The 19,253-nt window shown below is 38.6% G+C and overlaps 1 protein-coding gene across 3 annotated transcripts in view; it reads right to left on the reverse strand.

The window, feature by feature from the left end:
• Positions 1-12,325: 12,325 nt before the first annotated feature.
• The window catches only part of IL18R1 (interleukin 18 receptor 1), a 32,620-nt gene continuing 25,692 nt past the window's right edge, over positions 12,326-19,253 (reverse strand). Inside the window, exons 9-11 of one of the 3 annotated variants that reach the window (XM_060117596.1) lie at positions 17,634-17,795; positions 14,694-14,852; positions 12,326-12,681 (exon numbers count right to left, since the gene is read on the reverse strand). In XM_060117596.1, the coding sequence (XP_059973579.1) occupies positions 12,326-12,681; positions 14,694-14,852; positions 17,634-17,795 (677 nt within the window). Of the gene's footprint in view, positions 12,682-14,693; positions 14,853-17,565; positions 17,796-19,253 lie in introns of those variants that run through there. The other 2 variants (XM_060117599.1, XM_060117597.1) reach the window with 2 other exon arrangements.

A 19,253-nucleotide genomic window follows, 5' to 3' on the forward strand; every position in this document is an offset into this window, starting at 1 on the left:
ACACTCTCATTTACCATTGCAACAAAAAGAATAAAATACCTAGGAATAAACCTACCTAAGGAGGCAAAAGATCTATATGAAGAAAACTGTAAGACACTGATGAAAGAAAAGACAATACAAACAGATGGAGAGATATACCATGTTCTTGGATTGGAAGAATCAATATTGTGTAAATGACTATACTACCCAAAGCAATCTACAGATTCAGTGCAATCCCTATCAAACTACCAATGGCATTTTTCACAGAACTAGAACAAAAAATTTCACAATTTGTATGGAAACACAAAAGACCCCGAATAGCCAAAGCAATCTTGGGAAAGAAAAATGGAGCTGTAGAAATCAGGCTCCCTGACTTCAGACTATACTACAAAACTACAGTAATCAAGACAGTATGGTACTGGTGCAAAAACAGAAACATAGATCAATGGAACAGGTTAGAAAGCCCAGAGATAAACCCATGCACACATGGTCACCTTATCTTTGATAAAGGAGGCAAGAATATACAATGGAGAAAAGATAGCCTCTTCAATAAGTGGTGCTGGGAAAACTGGACAGCTACATGTAAAAGAATGAAATTAGAACACTCCCTAACACCATACACAAAAATAAACTAAAAATGGATTAAAGACTTAAATGTAAGACCAGATGTTATCAAACTCTTAGAGGAAAACATAGGCAGAACACTCCAGGACATAAATTACAACAAGATCCTTTTTGACCCACCTCCTAGAGCAATGGAAATAAAAACAAAAGTAAACAAATGGGACCTAATAAAACTTAAAAGCTTTTGGACAGCAAAGGAAAACATAAACAAAACAAAAAGACAAACCTCAGAATGGGAGAAAATATTTGCAAATGAAGCAACCCACAAAGGATTAATCTCCAAAATTTATAAGCAGCACATGCAGCTCAATATTCAAAAAACAAACAACCCAATCCAAAAATGGGCAGAAGACCTAAAAAGACATTTCTCCAAAGAAGATATACAGATTGCCAACAAACACATGAAAGGATGCTCAACATCACTAATCATTAGAGAAATGAAAATCAAAACTTCAATGAGATATCTCACACCGGTCAGAATGGCCCTCAACAAAAATCTACAAACAATAATTCTGGTGAAGGTGTGGAGAAAAGGGAAGCCTCTTGCACTGTTGGTGGGAATGTAAATTGATACAGCTACTATGGAGAACAGTATGGAGATTCCTTAAAAAACTAAAAATAAAACTACCATATGAGGCAACAATCCCATTACTGGGCATATACCCTGAGAAAACCATAATTTAAAAAGAGTCATGTACCGCAATGTTCACTGAAGCTCTATTTACAATAGCCAGGACATGGAAGCAACCTAAGTGTCCATCGACAGATGAATGGATAAAGAAGATGTGACACATATATACAATGGAATATTACTCAGCTATAAAAAGAAACAAAATTAAGTTATTTGTAGTGAGGTGGGTGGACCTAGAGTCTGTCATACAGAGTGAAGTAAGTCAGAAAGAGAAAAACAAATACCGTATGCTAACACATATATATGGAATCTAAAAAAAAAAAAAGGTTCTGAGGAACCATGGGGCAGAACAGGAATAAAGACGCAGATGTAGAGAATGGATTTGAGGACATGGGGAGGGGGGAAGGGTAAGCTGGGACAAAGTGAGGGAGTAGTACTGACATATATACACTACCAAACGTAAAATCGATGGCTAGTGGGAAGCAGCTGCACAGCACAGGTAGATCAGCTCTGTGCTTTTTTACCACCTAGAATGGTGGGATACGGAGGGTGGGAGGGAGACACAAGACAAGGAGATATGAGGATATATGTATATGTATAGCTGATTCACTTTGTTATAAAGCAGAAATTAACACACCATTGTAAAGCAACTATACTCCATAAAGATGTTTAAAAAATAAATAAGTAAAACCCATGGAAGATTAATGATAAAACAAAGAATAAAGGCAAGAGACCTGGGAAAAGATGTGGCTAAGATGGAAGGAAAAGGCTAAACGTAAGGGGTTGTCTATGACCGGTATTCAATACCTATTGAATTGAACTGGATTCAAGTGAGTTGGGGTGTGGGAGCTATCCTTCTGAAGCTTCAGAGATCCTGATGCAGACCTTGAAGTTGAGTCTAAACTTGTTTAGAGAGGTGATTCCTAAAGTCAGTTTGATCACTTTAATTGAGTTTTCAGGAGACAGAATACCCTTCTACAGGCATTGTGTGGATAGTCTCCAGAAATGGCTGCCATCAGTTCCTCTGGTCCTCCACGTGCATTCTTGTGTATGTCGAGAGGTGGAGTCTATCGTTCTTGTTCTTGAATCTAGGTTGAATTTGTGACTTGGTTTGACCAACAAAATACAGTGGAAGTGCCCATCTGGATGTAGTTTTTTAAAGGTCTTCAGCTTTCTCTTGGAGGCCAGATACAATATTTCTTGTCCAAATGTTCTGAGATCACCTTGCTGTAAGGAAGCTCAAGTAGCTGTAAAAGCTAGTTGTAAAAACATGAGGAGAGAGAGAGAGTGAGCTATCTGGTCATACTCCAGTTGCTCCAACCATCTTAGTCTACACATGTGAGTGAAGAATATATTAGATGTTCCAGCCCCAGCAGACACCACATGGAGCAGAAAAATGGTCCAGTGGAGTCCAACCTAGATTGCAGAATTGTGAGAAATAACAAACTGTCAATGTTTAAGCAACTAAGTTTTGGGGTGATTTGTTAGATAGCAATAAATAACTGAAACATATAATATTACCGTTGGATAAATGAATTCTATTTCACTTGGAGTAAATTGCTGGGAGAAATAAAAATGAATCTATTCTGTGCATTCATGGTTCCAAGCATTTTATGTGTGTCTATTATTGTATCAGAAACATGATACAAGGATAAATAAAATACACACGCTCTACCCTCAAAGAGCTCATATTTGGGGTGAAAGGTAAATAATTACAGTGCACGGTAATAAGTTTAATCTAACAAACATTTGCTAACCATCTACTATAGGCAAGATCTTTTGCTGGTAACTGTGAACAGTTAGGTTGGTCAAAGAGGGACTGGACCTCTGAAGATCATTTCTTAGATGGTAAATGCTAAATAGAGGTATGCACAGTGGACCATAGGAGACGGGCTCTTAGCCAAACCACAGACTTGGGGATGTCTCCCAGAGGGATTTCTCTGAATTTTAATTAATTTTTTTCTAACCTCATTTGTAGATGGTTAAATTGATCATTTGTCATATCTTCAAACTCTTCCCTGGACTTTCTTACCCCTTTCTCACCATTGCTATTTGACTCTCTCCCAAGGACATTGTTTCCCTAACAGCCCACTTAAATTGTGGTTGTTTTCTCTCCCAGACCGCTTGAGCCACTGATTTCCAGCCATTATACTCCCTCCTCCCTAAAAATCCCCAGCTTTGAATAGCATGTCCTCACCCTGTAATACCACCCATTACTCACCTTGTTGAGGTTGTCCCCAAACCCCTGGTCACACTGCTGCATTTGTTACTAAACAGAACTTGGGTCTACATGCAGCAAAGCCAGTCTACTTATACCAGGTTGTGGTGAAGGAAGGAACAGCATTCATTGCAGGGTACCAAGCAAGGAGAACAGGCAGCTTGTGCTCCAAAGACCTGAATTCCCTGGTGGCTATCAGGGAAGGGTTTTTAAGGACAAAGTGAAGGGAGAGTCTCAGGGTATGAGATCAGCTTGTGTACAATTCTCTGATTAGCTGACGGTGAGGTAACAGGGTCATGTTTTGGAAATCTCAATCGTCAACCTTCTGGTTCCAAAGTGCCTGAGGTCCACATGCTGGTGGTCAGCTTGCAGTTAACTTTCTCCACTTGGTGGGGGCTTTAGTATCTGCAAAATAACTAGCCCTTGAGGAAGAACTAAAAGTCCTTGACCTAATTTTATGGCTAAACTATTATTATTTTGTCTTGCTTGACTGCTTTCCTTTGTTTTTGCATTTTCTTGCTTCTCTGATTAAATTTGCTCTTTGGAACTCAGGGAAAGCCTAGGAAGCTAAAGCTCTACCAACAAGAGGTGGAGGACACAGGAGCCTGTTCCTGGGAAAGCCCCACAGGGTTCCTCTCAGTTTCACATTCTCTGAAGAGTTTAGCCCCCCACTTATTCTTATGCTCACCAGAACCCTCCCTGTTTTGATTCTTGGTAATTTTAGTATTCACATAGATGATCCATGGAACACCCTGGTCTCTCGATTCTTTAACTTCATCTCTTCTAAATGTCTTGACTTCCATGCCTACCTCAGGCGTTTATTCATACACCTGCCATCACTAGTATTTGACATGCCTCAATAATTTCCGTTTCAAGCAACCTATCATCTTACTCCCTGAAACACTCTGATATCAATTCATTTGTGACAATCATGTGGTCACAGAAGAAACTTATATTGCTCTAACCAAATCTTCAACGACACCCTCTATACACGCATTTTCCAACTTAAGTTTTATTGTCGTACATTATTATCAGTCGCTTACCTATACCTTTAGTTCACTTGACACTCTCTTATTTTATCGCATTAGCTTAAAAATTACTAACTCTCTTCCTTAGTTGAACATACACAACTGAACATAGCTGGAGGAAACACGCAGGCATGCTGACTGGTCTCCATAACCTGAGGGAGACTTTAATACTTGTTAGCAGCCATGCTATATTTCTCTACTTCACTCACTATCTTATTTTCCTAGAAAACAACTTCATATTTCTTCCTTTCTTCTAAAGTTGCCTCCCTCATCCTCATTCTCAGCTGATGACTGAGAAACTTGCAGTAAACAGAACAGCAAACAGAAAAGAACCTCTTTAAGCTCTGTCAAAAGCATCTACTCACTTATTTTTGCAGGCGTTAGTAAGGGACATAGGTAAGGCAGCTGCTAAGGAGCTATTATAGAGAACACAGGTCCAGGGTAGAACTTCCTGACTGAATATGAAACATGGGAGAAAGAGAATTAATATAGGTGACACTCAGCTTCCTGCTTGGAAGAAAATGGTTCTACCATTTTCATCAGGTAGAAAATGGGTTTGTAAAACCAAAACAGAGGTATAGGCTTTGGGAAACTAGAATCAATGCAGTATAAATAGTTGAGTTTTAGATGTTATGTATGTTTCTAGATAAAGTTACCCAAGGTAGAGCTGAATGTGTGATTCTAGAGCTCAGAAAACAGACCACAGATGGAAGAGGGATTTTTTCCTCTTTAGGTTTGCTAAAGCAATGGGCAAGGATAATATGCAGCATGAGAAGGAAAGAGGATTCCAAAAGGGACCCTGGAAAATTTTAAGGGAGGGGTGGCATGGAACAGAGAAACCACCAAACAGTATGAAAAGGGAATATGAAAATGGGGCTATGAAAACCAGGAGGGAATCTTTTCACAAATCCAAGGAGGCTTCAGAAGAAAACTGGGATGACTAGTGTTGACTACAACAAAGAAGTCAAGTGAGGTTTAAGAGTTTCCGTTAGAGCTGGGGATCCAGAGCCTGCAGATGTCCTGGACTGCAGAGTATGGGAGACATTGCAGCAAATGGACCAGGGATTAATGAGAAAGCAAAGCATAGCCTGCCTTTCTAAGAACCTTGACTTTGAACAAAGTTTTAGATATAATCTGTTGACTTCCTAACAATGAAAGGTGTGATTTACCCCCCAACACCACCACTACCATAAACATATTTTCCCTCCTATCCTGTCTCCAAATATAGTTATACCATAATTTTAGTTAAATAAATGTTGAATATTTACACCATTGTTACAGGTAAATACTATTTATGGCTGAGCCATATAATGCTATTTGACTACATCTCTTTTCATATACCATCTTTTGTTTCACTAGAAGCTAATAATTATTTTTCTTCATTTGATTAAATTTCTCTATATTTATGATTAACTCATTCCTCAACTTTCCACTAGAAATGTAAATGACCTCTCAATGCATTAACCACACTGGGAAATCTGTCTTCTTCCTGAAAACGGTCTATCTGGAACTTGCTCTCAATTGCCATCCTGGGATTTCCATTTACCGTCAGCCTGGAGACACTTTTTACCACTCTCCTAAGTTGGATCCCTTATTTCTGAGCCTTCTTAGAGGATGTTCTCTTTTTTGGAGAAGCACCTCTTCCAGTAGACCTCAGACACAAGGTACATGGGAAGTAAATATCTTGAGGGCTTATATGTCTGAAAATCTCTATTTTGTCCTCATATTGGAGAATAATTGTTTGAGTATAAGACTGCAGGGAGCACATCACTTTTCCTTCCAAGTTTGGTAGTGATTCTCTATTTGTTTTGCTGGGAAATTGGTAGCCCTTTCAATCTAGAAACTCATGTCCTTCAATTTTGAGATATTTCAACTGCCTTAGTGTATATATGTAAAAACAAATTAGAAGATCACCAAAGAGAAGACACCATTTTAATAGCAAAATAGCCCAAACTTAACATGAAATATCCAAAATCTCAATGAGTAAAACTATAAAACAATCCTGAATGAACCAAATGCATATTTGAACAAGTGGAGAGACATCCTATGTTCTTGGCTAGGAAGACACAATCTCAAAAATAAGTTGATCCTCCCTATATTAATTTAAAAATTTAATGTGAACTCAATAAAATGTCATCAGTTTTTTTTCCTGTAGTTAAGCATCCTAATTATAAAGTTCATTTGGAAGAAAAAAACATGCATGAAAAGTCAGGAAATCACTGAAAAATAGGAGCTTTGGGGTGAGGTTAGGGACACGGCCCCTACAAGATATTAAAATATGTTTTAAAATCTCTGCAACTGAAACAGTGCAGTATTACCACATGAATAGCAAGTTGACCAATAGAATAGACTAGATAGTCCAGAAATAGATCTAATAGGAAATAGAAATTGAGGATAAGTTAGAAGGGGCATCCCAAATCAGTGGGTAAAAGTAAAAAAGTAGTATTGTGGTAAATGGACTGTCATCTGAAAAATGATTCAATGGATTCATTCCTTGCACTGCACACCAGTACAAATTCCAAATGGATTGAAGGTTTAAATTTTAAAAATTAATCTATATGAGTATTGGAAGTATGGGTGAATTCCTCTATAATCAGGGAATGGGTAAATATAATAAGCAAAGTTAAAAACACAAGAGACAAAGTGGGAAAGAAAACTATTTGCAACTTACATCACAATGTCTTAGTTCTAATATGTAAAGACCTTTCAACAACAGGGATAAAAAAGATCAACATCGCTACAGTAAAATAGACAGAAGTTAAGGGGCTAGTGCTCCTTACATTGCAGATGGGAATGGAAAATGATATTACCCCTACGAAAAGGAATATGGCAATATCCAGCAAAATTACACATACATTGTCCTCTGACCCATGTATTCTACATTTGGAATCTATCCCAAAAATAATCTTGAAAAATGTGAAAAGATGCATGCATAAGGGGACTTACCTGGTGCTCCAGCGGTTAAGACTCTGTACTTCCATTGCAGGGAGCACAGGTTTGATCACTGGTCAGGGAAATAAGATCCCACATGCCCGCGGTGTGGCCAAAAAAAAAAGAAAGAAAGAAGAAAAAGATGCATGCATAAGACAATTCTTTACAACATAATTTGTAATAGCAAAAGACTGGAAACATCTGAGATTGGCTGAATAAACTATAGTATAACCAGGCCACACAATGGTGTACCACGTAACTGTAAGAATGAGAAATAGCTCCATATACAGTTAGGGAGTGATCTCTGGAATAGATTGAGTGGGAAAAGCAAGGTGGAAAAATTGTAGTTAATACACTACGATTTATCTGTAAGACGTGGGGGCATTAAATATATATGCCTATTTAATTATATTACAAAACAGAAGGGTAAATCAACATCACTTTTAGAAAGGATTACCTGTGGGGAAGGGGAGAACAAGAAGGTGGAAGGTGGCCTTCTCTGCATATGCCTTGTTTTGCAGATTTGCTCTTAGAAGGATGTAAATATTTTGCATTATTATAAAACAGAATACAATTTAAGCAGCAATTCCTAAAAAGTCACAATAAAAGAAAGAAATCTGTCTACTGAGTCAGCAAAACTACATCAAGAGGAATCATTTCACATGACTAGAACACACCGACTTGACTTTACATTCTAATGGGAGGTTCTCAAGGGATAAAACAGTCCCCCCAAAATCTTGAACTGTTTTTAGTCAACAAAATATTGATGGCGTTGTTAGTATTATCATCCTTCTGAGGCTACTGTGTGTACTGTGGGATAAAGCAAATTAATAACTAAGTTGTTCCTGGTGGACTCAGTTGGGTGAACAGAAGCAGCTGGTTTTTGTAGCTCTCAGCAGCTCCACAGCTAGCCTGCAGGATGGTCTGAGCTGACATCTGCAGCAGAATCTTCATGATTCCAGAGATTTCTTCCTGTCTGTGTCAGGATCAGCAGCTCTTGGCAGCCCAGTGTTTCTGTGGGTGACTTTGGACTATATCCTTGGAAGAATAGCCTAAAGTCTATTTCTTCCCCTTTTGAAACAATTCTATAAGCATTTCTGTTTAAACTAGCCAGGGAGGATTACATTCATTACATCTAAACCATGGCCTATTCAGAGGTGTTTGATTTTGCCAAATAAAATTGTTATGTGGAATCTCAACATAAAAATGGGTAAAAGCAGCGCTACTCCTGTTGAAGTACTGATACTTGGAAGGAATGGGGAGTGGGGAGAGGGCTGGGACCAGGCACACATGCGCCCACTGCCCAGGATGGTTGCTAAGGCACCTCTGAAGAGACCTGGGACTCCTGAAACCCAATTTGAAAGTCAATTTTAACATGCCCACCCTGAATTATTAAACTTGCACATCAGGTTGTAGCAATCGTTTAAATGGGGTAGCACGTTCCCTGGATGGTATGTGCAACCACAAGGTAGGCTGTAAAGAGATGAAAGCTGGTTTTCACAAGTCTCTCACAGAAAAGTAGGTGTTGGTCTCAGCACTCCCAGGCTGGACTGCGATCGCTATCAGCGCGGCCCACAGGTGGGGCTGAAGCACTCAGTGTCCTGCCCACAGCGCACACGGCCCGTTTCCTGTTAGAGTTGTGGCCTGGCCACAACTTCTTGGCTGCTGATCCCATTTCTCAGAGTAGCTTCTGCTCAGAAAGATGGCTTCCCCCAAATCCCGGCTCTCCTCCCTCAGAGGTGCGCTCGTGCCAGGTTGATGAGCTATTTCCTCTGAGTATTTAAAGCTATGATTCAACTCGGTTTTGCCAGTGTCCCCGGTTCAGACAAGCATGTTGATGGCTGCAAGGAGGTGCACTCACTCTGAGCCTTGCTGACAGTCCTCCGCAGCCAGCTGGTCAACCACTCAGCATCAACTCAGGATGAGCTCCTAGTACGTCTCAGGGGTCTTAACTCCCCTTACCTCAGCAGATGCCACAGCCACGTGTACACTTCCATCCTGTGGAGGATTTGAGTGCTATTCCCCCTCCATCCTTACCCTAGGAGCCTAGAAGAGCCCTCGTACTCTTTTAACCTCCTCCGAGCCAGTCCTAAGCAGTCCTGCTTCCTCTCTGCAAGATTGTTCTAGACCCTCCTAGTATAAGGTGCCTCCCCAGGAAAGTGCCTACAGCCCCCCAAAACTTACCTCGTCTCCCTGCAACAGGCAATTCCAGAGAGGAGACGGTACCCCTCTCTGCCCCAGCCTGGTCACACTAGCTAATTGCATACCCAGCTCAAGCCCCTGGACTGACCATGTCTCAGGTTCCTGGGTTTAGAATATGTGGGTAATAAGGTCTCTCTCTGCTTTACGAGAGTATAACTCGAATTTAATGTTTCCAGCATATAACAGACATATATGGGTTGTTTCTTTATACATCTTAGACAGCTGGTTGTTCACTGATTCTCTGAAATGGACTCCACAGTGTAAGGACATTTGAGTCATAGAAGAGAATGACATTACTCTATCAATAAAAGTTAGGTACTGGTCCTGATTGGAAGTGCTTGGCACTTGAACTTTAAAATATGCACATGAGTTAACGGGCACGTGAAGACCTAATATTTGTGCTGGACATTGGGTGGCCTTGTGAGAGGGAATGGAATTCTTCTTTTGCTCCTGGATGGATTTTAAAGAAGGTAGGTACAAAGAAATTTGACATAAAAAAAGATAGATCTAAGCATTCATTTGGAATGACCCATATCTTATTTAAAAAGGTGGGAATCTATGTTGAGACTGAGGGATTGAAATTTTAAACTAAGTGAAAAAGATGTCGAGATTTTTCAAAAATAAAGGCACGAGACCATTGGTTCATTAATGTATTTTAAAGCATATATTTACTGTATACATTTAACACATTTAATACAAAATACATTTAATGTATTTAAAGCATACATAATAAAAAAGAAAAGCAAATCATTCTATGTATTAGAGACTATGATGATAGCCATAAAATTTCTCAGGACCATATATTTTCACATATAAATCTTCTTAGTAATTAAATTCCTTTACTTTTTTTAGCCATCCAACTAGCAGGCAAAATTTTAAGTGCTACAAAAATTAGACCACTTTCTTACACTGAAAATATGAGGAAAATCTCATTTTTCTTTGATTTTCAGTAGTATCTACCACAGCTGTTTTATTATTTAAGTTGCCTGATTTTATTTTTTTATTTTTTATTTTATATTGGAGTATAGTTGATTTACAATGTTGTGTTAGTTTCAGGTGTACAGCAAAGTGATTCACCTGATCCATTCTTTTTTTAGACTCTATTCCCATATAGGTTATTACAGAACATTCAGTAGAGTTACCTGTGCTATACGGTAGGTCCTTGTTGATTATCTACTTTATATATAGTAGTACCACAGCTGTTTTAAACAGTCTCTGCTTTAAATTTTTCTGGAACATTCATGTCGCACCTATATCTTCTAACCTGCCTTCCAAACTTACCCAGCTCTTTCCTTTCTCTGTAAGGCTGCTATTTATCACTCACTCAGTGATTTTCATGAACAGACTTCTGAGGCCGTCAAGAAGGCCCAGTACTAAGGAGACAGATATATGTCTTCCAATGTGAAAAGTTACAGACGTCCAATGCAGATATGCTGATGTGCTGCTCCTCTATGCTTCTCTGTAAGAATGAATCGCCTCAAGTCAAAACTGCCTTCCTTTCCAGATCCTGTTCTCTTTCCACCACTAAATAACTGACCTAGGTGATAATTAATCACAATAACAAATGTAGCAATACCAACACTTATTGAGTGTTAAGTTTGTGTCAAGAACTGTTGTAAGAGCTTCATTTGTATTTATTCACTTAGTCCCCCTGTACAGTTATTATAAATTCTAACGTTACAGATGAGGAGACTGCATCACAGATGATTTAGAAGTTTCCGGAGATCACAGAGGAAGCGGTAAACCCGGGATTTGAGCTCAAGTGTCTTGGCTCCCATGCTGCCTCCACCCAAAGGGCATTTAAAATCTGTCATCTTTTAAAAATCAAGCAAGTAACCATCCTTTTTTGGCTGTTGAATAACTCATCTGATCTGGCACCCATCCTGTGTCTAAACATTTATGCAAAATCAACAAATGTTTTAGAACATTTTTTGGAAAGTCCCAGAAAATTATTTGAATTAAAATTTGTGTCTGGCATGAAAGATTAAAAAGTTGTTTTGAGTTCCTTTTAAGAAGTTCCCACAAAGAGGTCCAATTAAGCAAGCCCTCTGCAGCATCTTAGTGGGGTTTCAAGAACTGTAGGCCCGCAGCTGTAGACAGGATACATTAATGCACGTGCTCTGAGGCTGAGGCCCTGTTACAGAAGCTCACACCTCACTCCCTGCTCTGCTCGCAGCCCTGTTGGTTCTCCCAGACCCCTGCCCTGCACCCTGCATCCCAGGCACTGTCAGAGGTGTTTAGAGGTAGGGAGCTATTGTGAGGTCGTGAAAGCACCATTCCAGTTCCTGTGTCACCTACTGGCTCATAGAGAAATGCCACTTTGTGAACTTAAAATCCTTCAGTTCAATTGTTAGCATGAAAAATCTCTTAAAGACATGTCCTTATTTTAAGGCATAAGTTATTCTGCACTGTGTGCAGTCTCACAGTTGCTGAATATGGGGTTGAGCAGAGTGCCTGCATCCAGTTATGGAAGAGGGAGAAACAGGAGACCCATTTCTGTTGAATTCCAGGGTCTTCTGAGAGCCCACGACTATAGCTCAATGTTTGGTCTTATCCCCGGCAACCTAATGAAAAGTTTCATTTTCAGACTGTGACTAGGACATTCACAGAGTAGAGTTAAATATTTGAATAATGCTCTTCATTATCAACAGGCTCATACACTCAGTCCCCAGAGTGTCAAGAGTTCGTTCTTCTGCTCAGCTTTTCTGAAGATCAGGGCTGTGGAAAAACAGGCAAGACTTCTGCTTCATCTCTATATGGTTTGACTGCTTTTGCGGGCATCAGATAAAGAAGATTCTTCCAGAACCTTGAGTTATAAGACAGAGATTTATCGGCCTGCCACTTCAGAACTCTGTGGGATTTCAAAAGCTTCAGTGATTGAGGCAAGAATGTGAAGTCACCGACTGGTGTAAATTCAATTAAGATGATTTTAATTTTCCTTTCCACTAGTGCTTCATGGAGTCCACTTTCAAGTTCATACCTGACTTCATTAGACATATAACTTTTACTCAGGACAATGATCAGTCTTCGGCTTTTCTCTATCAGTGAATGGATTTCATCTACAACAGCTGAATATACAAGAGGTGGCAGATTAAGAAAACTGGAAGGGTGGGCATGAGATTAAAATCATTTTGCACAGTCCTATTTTGTATTAACTCAAATTCACTAGTAAGGTTTTCTTTGAGATAAACCATTAATTCTCAACTTTATATGCCTATTAAAAAAGCAATCATCTACACAATGATATAATGAATACCTACTTGGCACTTTCTCTGTGCCATGCCTTTTTCTAAATATTTTATGTATATTAACTCATTTAATCATCATAATGACCCTATGAAGAAAGTATTGTGATTACCCCCATTTTACAGATGAAGAAGCCAAAGCAGAGTGGTTAAGTAATTTGCCCAGAGTCATGTGGCTAGTAAATGGCAGAACCAGAATCTGAACCCAAGTGGTCTGGTTCTGGAGTATATGTTCCTAACCATTCCACTATCTTGCCTCTTTACATGGATGGTGGAACATGGTAAAATTTGAACTAAAAGATTTTTTAAAAAATCCTGCCATTATTCTAGACCACAGAAGGAGCCAGGTGGTAAATATTTTGGCCTTTGTGGGTCATACAGTCTTTGTCACAGCTACTCAACTCTGCTGTTGTAACTCAAAAGCAGCCACAGACCACACATGAACACATGTGTAGAGCTGTTTCAATAAGGGTGGCAGGCAGGACCTGACCTGTGGGTGGAAGACTGCCAACCTCTGTTCTAGACCTCTAGCCCTCCTTAGATGGAGTTCTTAGCCAAAACTAATCATAATCGAATATACAAACATTCTTTATTTTTATTTAACAACTAAGAAGAAATCTGTTTTTAAAATTACTCCTAGAAAAATAATGGAAATATTGGGTTGGCCCAAAAGTTCTTTTGGCTTTTTCTGTAACATCTTATGGAAAATCCCAAACGAACTTTTGGGCCAATCCCAATATAAAAAAATTGATGTAACTGATGTAAAGTCAAGCAGAAATACTTTGTACGTGACAGAATGTCTTCTTAGATACAAAGAGTGATGCACAAAAATATCACAGTGTTGAATGCACCTGACAATTTGGCATATTATTCCTTTTGAGGAGTTATCTATTACTAAAAAGTATTCTCTATTTCTGATTTGTAATATTTTCCCTTCTTAATTTGTAACCCAGGATTAAAAAAAAAACACAACTGTTTCTTATTTCCTACTCTGTCCTAAATGCCCAGCTTAGAATTTGGCACAAGGATGGTGCTCAGTAAATGTTGGATGAATGAATGAGTGATGGTAACTATGAAGACATTTGTATCGCATAATTTGTGATGCGTCAGCATCCAAAATAATTTGACACCAGATTCCAAATCTCTGGAAGACTTCAAAGCTCTGGAGGACTTTCAGAGAAAACATGGAAATGTTACTAAATTTCTTTGATTTTAACTGTAATATACTTCAATATATGTATTATAGCCATTTGTATTTACATATTAATTAAAAAATAAAATTTCACAACTAAATTATTCTAGAAACCACCAATCTCCTTTTATTTATCCTTTGCCATCAGTCCTAATTTCTACTTCAATTTTCTCACCAATGTTAACACAATAAAGAAGAAACATTTTCTGGTAAGAATTAACCTGTTTTATAGTCCAAAGGATCACATATTAAATTAAGAACTGGTTCTGCTGTACAAAATATCATCAAAAGAGGTATTCTTACTGTGCGGTATTTCTAGATAAATGCCTCATGATAATGATTCTGGACCTGCTTCTGAGAATGGAATGCCCACTTCCTTTCTCCAAAGACTCAGAGAACTGTGAAGCCCAGTGAAGAGACCAGGTCCCTAAGAGGCCATTTTTGGAAACAGTGCAATTTTCTCATCTTTTCACTACTGCTTGTATTGATTTAGCTGGTTATTTCTGGTTTAGAGGACTACTTCATTTGTTTGTTTTTAAGCAAGCAGAATAGCAGAATAGTAAGGCTAAGCTCTTCATCTTCTAAAAGTAAAGATGAAGTTAAAGATGAAAACTCCACTAGTTTTCTATATTTCCTTTCTTACCTCTTCCAGGCACCACATCCCGTTCAAATATGCATAACTTATACCCAAAATGTTTCTCCAACACCCTGGGCAAAATCTCCACGGCAAAGGTGTGCTCCTCTCCGTTCTCGGGCTGACATTCTTTTAGGTAAGACACAAAAGCATCGTACGTTTTCCCATCTAGGAGATAAGGTTGACTCTTTTAATTAGTGTGAAAATAAGGGTTTATTTAAGTACAAATTTGAGCGAAAGTTCTGAAAAATGGGAACAGAATCATTGAAAAAGAAAAGTTAAATACAGCCTCCTCACCTCTAAATGCATCGAACAGTGCACGTTAAATATGTGCAGTTCTTTGTATATTGATCATACCTCAATGAAGCTCTTAAATAAAAGAATAAAATATTTTTCACAGAAAACAAATAATTCTATAACTTAATGACAAATTTAGCTCAAAGCAAAGTGAATTAACTTTGTTATTTTTATATTAGTAAATTAGAAGTTATAAATGTGAATAATGAATCTATAAAAACTCAAAGGAAAAATATGAAAATTATTTTATGACTTTGAGGGGTTCAAGACTTCATGGGAGAAGTAACTGCAGCTATGATGGAAACAGCAAGAGAACTAGAATTAGAAGTGGAGCCTGAAGATGTGACTTAATTGCACAATGAAACTTTCAACGGATGAGCAAAGAAAATGTTGTCCTGAGATGGAATCTACTCCTGGTGAAGATACGGTGAAGGTACTGTGCATATTGTTGACATGACAACAAAGGACTCAGAATATTACATAAAGTTAGTTGATAAAGCAGCAGCAGGGTTTGAGAGGATTGACTCCAGTTTTGGAAGAAGGTCTACCATGGGAAAAATGCTATCAAACATCATCCCATGTTACAGAGAAATCATTTGTGAAAGGAAGAGTCAATCAATGCAGCAAACTTCACTGTTGTCTTACTTTTAAAAATTCCCACAGCCACTCCAACCTTCAGAGGCCACCACCCTGATCAGTCAGCAGCCATCAACATCGAGGCCAGACCCTCAAAAAAAGACCCAACAAAAAGATTATGACTTCCTGAAGGTTCAAATAATGTCTAGTATTTTTTAGCAACAAAGTATTTTTAAGTTATGCTATATACATTGTTTTTTAGGCATAATTCTATCTTATACTTGACACACTATCCTATGGTGTAAACATATTTTTTATATGCACTGGGGAACCAAAAATTTCCTGTTACTAACTTTATTGTGATATTAGCTTTATGCAGTGGTCTGGAACTGAACCCGCAGTATCTACAAGGTATGCCTGCACATTAAAAAGTCTTCCATGTAGCATACCACTATCAAGAAAGTCAAAAGCACACCACTATCAACAACCTGGGAATAATATTTGCATTTTATGTTATAGAAAATAGGCTAACCTCCCTAAAATGTAAATAGCTGCTGAAAATGAGCAAGTAAAAAAAAAAGTCAACAACCCAGTAGAAGCATGGGCAAAGAATATGAATGGGTACTTTGAGAAAGGAAATACAAATGAGTCTTAAACATATGAGAAGTTGCTCATACTTTTGCACAGTAAGCAAAATGCAAGTGAAAACTACACTTCGATACCCCTCAGATTTTATCTATCAGATTGACAAATATCCAAAAGGTTGTGGGTAAGGAAAAAAATGTACTCCTGACCTTTGAAGGTGGTAGGCAGTAGGGAAATATGGAGTGCAAATTGGTAAAATATCAATCAAACTAACAACTGTGTCCACCTCTGCACTTCTAGTAATTCCACTTTAGGGAATTTTTCCTTCTGTTACGCTGCAGACATATGAAACAATAACTGTACAAAAGTTATCCACCACATCATTTCTGTAATAACAAAAGGTCTTAAGCAACCCAAATGTCCATCACACGGTGACTAAATAAATAATAATACATCCACAGAAATAAAACACTGTGCAACCCTAAAAAATGAGAGATTTTATAAACTAATATGGAAGGGTATCCAAGGTATAGTACAGCAAAGTTCAGAATAGGGCGCATAGCATGCCAAGATTTGTCTTTTAAAGAGGAGTGAAATAAGATTCTCTATTCATATTCGTTTGGATATACTATCAATGTGGGATGGGGTGGGAAACAGGCATGGGACAAGTATACATGTATAATTGCTAAGACTTTTGGTGTTTGAACTACGTATGTCCTACACACACACACACACACACACACACACACACACACACACGGAAACAAAAGCAAATGCAATGGATTAGATTGATTTTTTTAAAATTTGATAGCTATTTTGAATCTTGAGGACTTCTAGTCACCTGCAAAAATAGAGAAACTGAGACAGCCACCAGATAGAAGTTGGAGTAGATGAAAAGTGGCAGATCTAGGGGACTGGAACTCAGGTCATTTGGTGTGCACTTCAAGGTTCTTACAAGTACATCATGCAGCGTCCTTTGCCAGGTTAAAATAATGAACCATAATACAATTCTCTTTTTTTTGGCCTTGCCGTGTGGCACATGGGATCTTTGTTCCCTGACCAGGGATTGAACCCGTGCCCCTGCACTGGAAGCACAAGAGTCTTAACCACTGGACAGCCAGGGCATTCCCAATTCAATTTAAATGACCTTTACTGAGTGCGAACTTTGTAAAGGCACCAGATGTTGTGTGAGCAATGACATTCAGACACACAGTCCCTGGGCCTAACCATCTCACAGGGCATTTAGAAGGACACGACACACATGCATGAAACAACTAGAAAACAATTTTTGGCAACAGATAAGTAAGCACAAGAAAAAGTGGCCCAGACAACATTCATAACGGATGATTCGTTCAGATCAATTTTTCTTATGGAAAACTTCTACCACCAATATGTCTACAGTATAATCAAAATGAGGTGAAGATTAATGTTTATTTATATAGCTTCTTAATAAAACTGTAAAATAAGAAATCCCAGCATGACATTCATTACCTGTTAAGGTTTCATCTCTTCCCAAGAAATGTCTATAAAATAGAACCAAGTCAACTCTATAAATGGCACCCACGGTCACTAGGCACACAATGACCACTGAGATCAAAACAGCTACAATCATTCCTCTAGTGAAGATGTGGCCGGGGATGTCAACTGGGTCTTCTAGAAAGAAAAAGAAAATGGGAAAAAATAGAGAAATTTCACCAGCATCTTTTGCCATCACTCTGTGGTGGTCAGCTTTTACCTTTAACACAAATCTACTTGTCTACCCAACACATTCCAATTGAGTTACTCTTCAGTCCTGCTTTTAGTCTCCAGTGGGGACCTCTCTGCTCCATAAAAAGGTGTACAAGGGTATTCAGAGACGTGAACTGAAAGCATTACAATGTAGTCTGTCCACAGTTTTGGAAGTTGGATCTCTAGGATGATAAGACACTAGGATGAAATTCAGAGAGACCCACGCCTAAACCCCAGCTAGCGGCTTGGGAACATATATGGAGGCACAGAACTTTGAGAGAGCAAGCACTGAGCTGAGTCTGTGTGGGCTCCAGCCTGGCTCCATCACCTGCTTTGTATCCTAGGGAAAGTCACTGACGCCCTAACTCTTAGTATTTCATCTGTACACATAATACAGCTATCAAGCTAGTAATATTTTCTCCTTCACTTATAGGGTTGCTCTTTTGGAGGAGGGTTAAATATTACACATAAGTAGTTGACACAGTGCCTGGCACTCAGCTCTGAGAATTTTTGTATATTTTTATATGAAAGTGTCCTTTGAGAAAAAAATTACGTTTCCTAGATTGATTCAGTTTATGCTCATTATGGACAACATGAGATAACACAGAGGAGTATAAAGGATAGAATAATTATTTAATAACCATCCCACAGTGTGGCAATGGCCACCGCCAACATGCTAGTACATTTCCTTCCAGGTTTTGTTTTTTCCCTGAAAACATTTACTTAGTTGGAACCATCTGGTGATCACTCTTTATTTCTTAACATTATATTATGAGCATTTCTCTAGGTCTTTAAAATTATAATTCATACTATCTCAGTATTTAGATCGACTGCAATTTTTCATAAATATACATAATGCTGCAATGAACATAGGCATAAACCCTTATCTATGTTTCTGATTATTTTCCTAGAGTAGATTCTAATGGAGGTGGGATTTCTAGGTCAAAAAGAGTAAGCATACATAAAACTCTTGTCATCTTGACACAATTTTAGGGATTATCTTTCCGGTAAAATTAATTATTAGGATGTAAGTAAGCAATCATCGTTGCTTAGTAAGTGAACTCTGAATAAAGCCAGCCCCTGGGGTTCCTGCATCTCTGAAAGGCTTACATATCTATGACTGTGCCGCACAAATACACACACTCTCACGTTGGCCCACACACTCCTCCAGGGATAATGGTGGAGTCAAAGACCCTATTCCCCACACAATATTTGTGAGCCCAGCAGAAGGAAAAAATGATCAGGGTAGAAACATCTATGGCAGAGATAGCACAGCCATGCATTGATCTAGGAGAGTTTACAGAACTACTTCTGAGCAGCTCCTGAGTCTGTGGCCCTCGGTTGGACTGTTTTGGTGGAGGATGCCCTCCATCAGGTAGGTAC

The sequence above is a fragment of the Mesoplodon densirostris genome, chromosome 14, assembly GCF_025265405.1.
Source record: "Mesoplodon densirostris isolate mMesDen1 chromosome 14, mMesDen1 primary haplotype, whole genome shotgun sequence".
NCBI classification, from domain to species: Eukaryota; Metazoa; Chordata; class Mammalia; order Artiodactyla; family Ziphiidae; genus Mesoplodon; species Mesoplodon densirostris.